General features: G+C 39.4%; 2 protein-coding genes across 2 annotated transcripts in view; one reads left to right on the top strand and one right to left on the bottom strand.

Moving 5' to 3' along the window:
* The window catches only part of SARC_10739 (hypothetical protein), a 3,055-nt gene extending 1,821 nt beyond the window's left edge, over positions 1 to 1,234 (bottom strand). Inside the window, exon 1 of the mRNA XM_014295206.1 lies at positions 253 to 1,234. Coding sequence (XP_014150681.1) covers positions 253 to 1,134 — 882 coding nt within the window. The 5' untranslated portion in view covers positions 1,135 to 1,234. The remainder of the gene's footprint in view (positions 1 to 252) is intronic.
* Positions 1,235 to 1,980: 746 nt separating this feature from the next.
* Positions 1,981 to 2,258, top strand: part of SARC_10740 (urease accessory protein UreD) — a 5,214-nt gene continuing 4,936 nt past the window's right edge. The window contains exon 1 of the mRNA XM_014295207.1: positions 1,981 to 2,135. Within this exon, the coding sequence (XP_014150682.1) occupies positions 2,025 to 2,135 (111 nt within the window). The 5' untranslated portion in view covers positions 1,981 to 2,024. The remainder of the gene's footprint in view (positions 2,136 to 2,258) is intronic.

A 2,258-nucleotide genomic window follows, 5' to 3' on the forward strand; every position in this document is an offset into this window, starting at 1 on the left:
ATATGCCTATATATATAAAATAATATATAAATAGTATTTGTCGTATATATATATATATGTATGTGTGTGTGTGTGTACATATACATATATATATACATATATATATATATATATTCGCTAATGGCCGGAAGGTGAATATCCAGACTGTCAACACATATAGTACTGCAGAACACTATAGACTGCAAAAAAGCATATGACACAAATTTCTGGTGGAAGTCAAAATACACAATTTCTATAAAAGACACTACATACCTTGTAGGCGGGCTCAAAGACGGCGTGTGGTCGCAGAGCAAAGACCTCCGGACAGAAATCGAACATCTTCTTTGTACTCGAAGGTGCGCTCTCATATCCCGAATCCCAGAACTTATGTATTCCCAAGCCAGGTAAGTCTAGTCTTTCTTGGTTGCAGAACTTCTGCAACACCTCGGCATTCTCAGGCATGTTTTTCTGGTTCTGGTGTAAACACCACCCGAAGAACTTGTCCTCCGGCCAGTCGGACTTGTCGGGGTGATCGTGTATGCATTTCTTTTGGAACTTATTGTTCCGCAGACTTAAACCGCCACATCCATAAAAGGCTTCAGGGTACCACCAGTAAGTAGAACTTTCGCCGTAGTGGGGCCCAATGGCACACCCGATGTAGTCATATTTAACGAAATGCTCGATGTTGTAAGGGGAGTTCGAGCACAGGACTGTATCCGTTTGGAATACAAGAACGTGCTCCTCTGATATTAACTCCCAGAAATCGTACGTTAGAAACATCTTGTTATACTCATGTGCCTGAATATTTTCCGGTAGGAATTCTATACTTTTCACAATTCGACCATCCAGCTTGCTCAAGGCTCTCTTTACTTGCTTCTTGTTTTGCCTCGAGTGTACAATCGTTATGGACCAATCCATGGGCATGTTCCCATGGAAGTTCCTAAGCACATAATTGAGTAGCGGATGTATACGTGGCTCAACCATGAGCATTGTTTTACTGGGCAGTTCGTTTTCATACTTAGCTTGGTAGGATTTTACGAACACGTCCGGTTGTGAGGGATATACAAGCGACCATATATGGGGAACAAATAGTAACGTCAGCATCAGAGTCGCAACCAAAGAAACTACAGATGGGTGGCGATAGTAGTGAAGCATAGTGCTGTATTCTTACCTAAAAGCGCACATATCTATAAGCCGTTTTGTGTAGTAAGAAAGTGCATGTTTGGAATCTGCACTGTTGTTTCTTGCTTCAACTATGTGCATGAATAAATGATCTTCGTTCGTCACTGATGATGTAAATATTAAAATAAATAAATAGAGAAACCGAGGGGTTGAGATTTGTTTTTTTACAAAACATAATCAAACACAATATAAAAAAACCAAAAAAAAACATATTTACACAAACAGCTTTATGTCCTTCGGACGTTATATGTAGTTTTTAAAAAAAATAGAAAAAATAGCGGTTATTTATTTAGTCCCGTCACGCATCAGCCAATTTTCACTTCTCTCTCTCTCATCAGTCTCTACTATTTACTATTTAAATAGTAGTCGTATTTAGTTAAAAGTGAGAGTAGAATGGGTCATGGCTTTATTCAACCACTGCCACAGGCCGTGGCCACACAGGGTTTTTAGGGTCTCTGGACTCTGGTGATCAGTCAAACTGAGAGTCCCTTGACAATATTTATTTCAGTCACAGCAACTCAGCAGTCAGCAGTGTCATCAGACTCTCAGGCACTCTCAGTCTCAGCAACTCTCCCCAGGCACAGTTATACTGTTTTAGAGGACAATCTGACATACATACAAGGCATGTCTTGGGTTTTTGGGGTTGGGATGCTTTTTTCAAAAAGCTGCAATGTTCAATGAAGAAGGCTATATTTATTTATTGTACATATTCATAGTAAAGAAGAAGGCTATGATATTTTTAAAACATCATATACATATTTGTGTTAAGTGTTCACGCGAGATAGGATCATAGGAACCATAGCCTTCTTATTCATACATAATTTAAAGTTTGGTTCTTGCCTAGTTCCAGTCAAAGTATCAAGATGTCCCCTAATATCTCTGACAATGTCTTTCTCAACACGGAAGAAGATCTACCATCATCCTCTACCACAACAACAGGAGGATATGGCACTGGTTCGATCAGTGTCAAACGCGTTCGTAAAAAAGTCACAGGTGGTTTCTGCACACGCTTCGTATCCTCTGAAGGTAATTTTGCTCGAAAATGTATTTTAGGGTCATCGTGCCTCATCAACCGAGATTTTAAAAAAGTATATATA

Source organism: Sphaeroforma arctica (genome assembly GCF_001186125.1).
Source record: "Sphaeroforma arctica JP610 unplaced genomic scaffold supercont1.1370, whole genome shotgun sequence".
Classification (NCBI taxonomy): Eukaryota; class Ichthyosporea; order Ichthyophonida; genus Sphaeroforma; species Sphaeroforma arctica.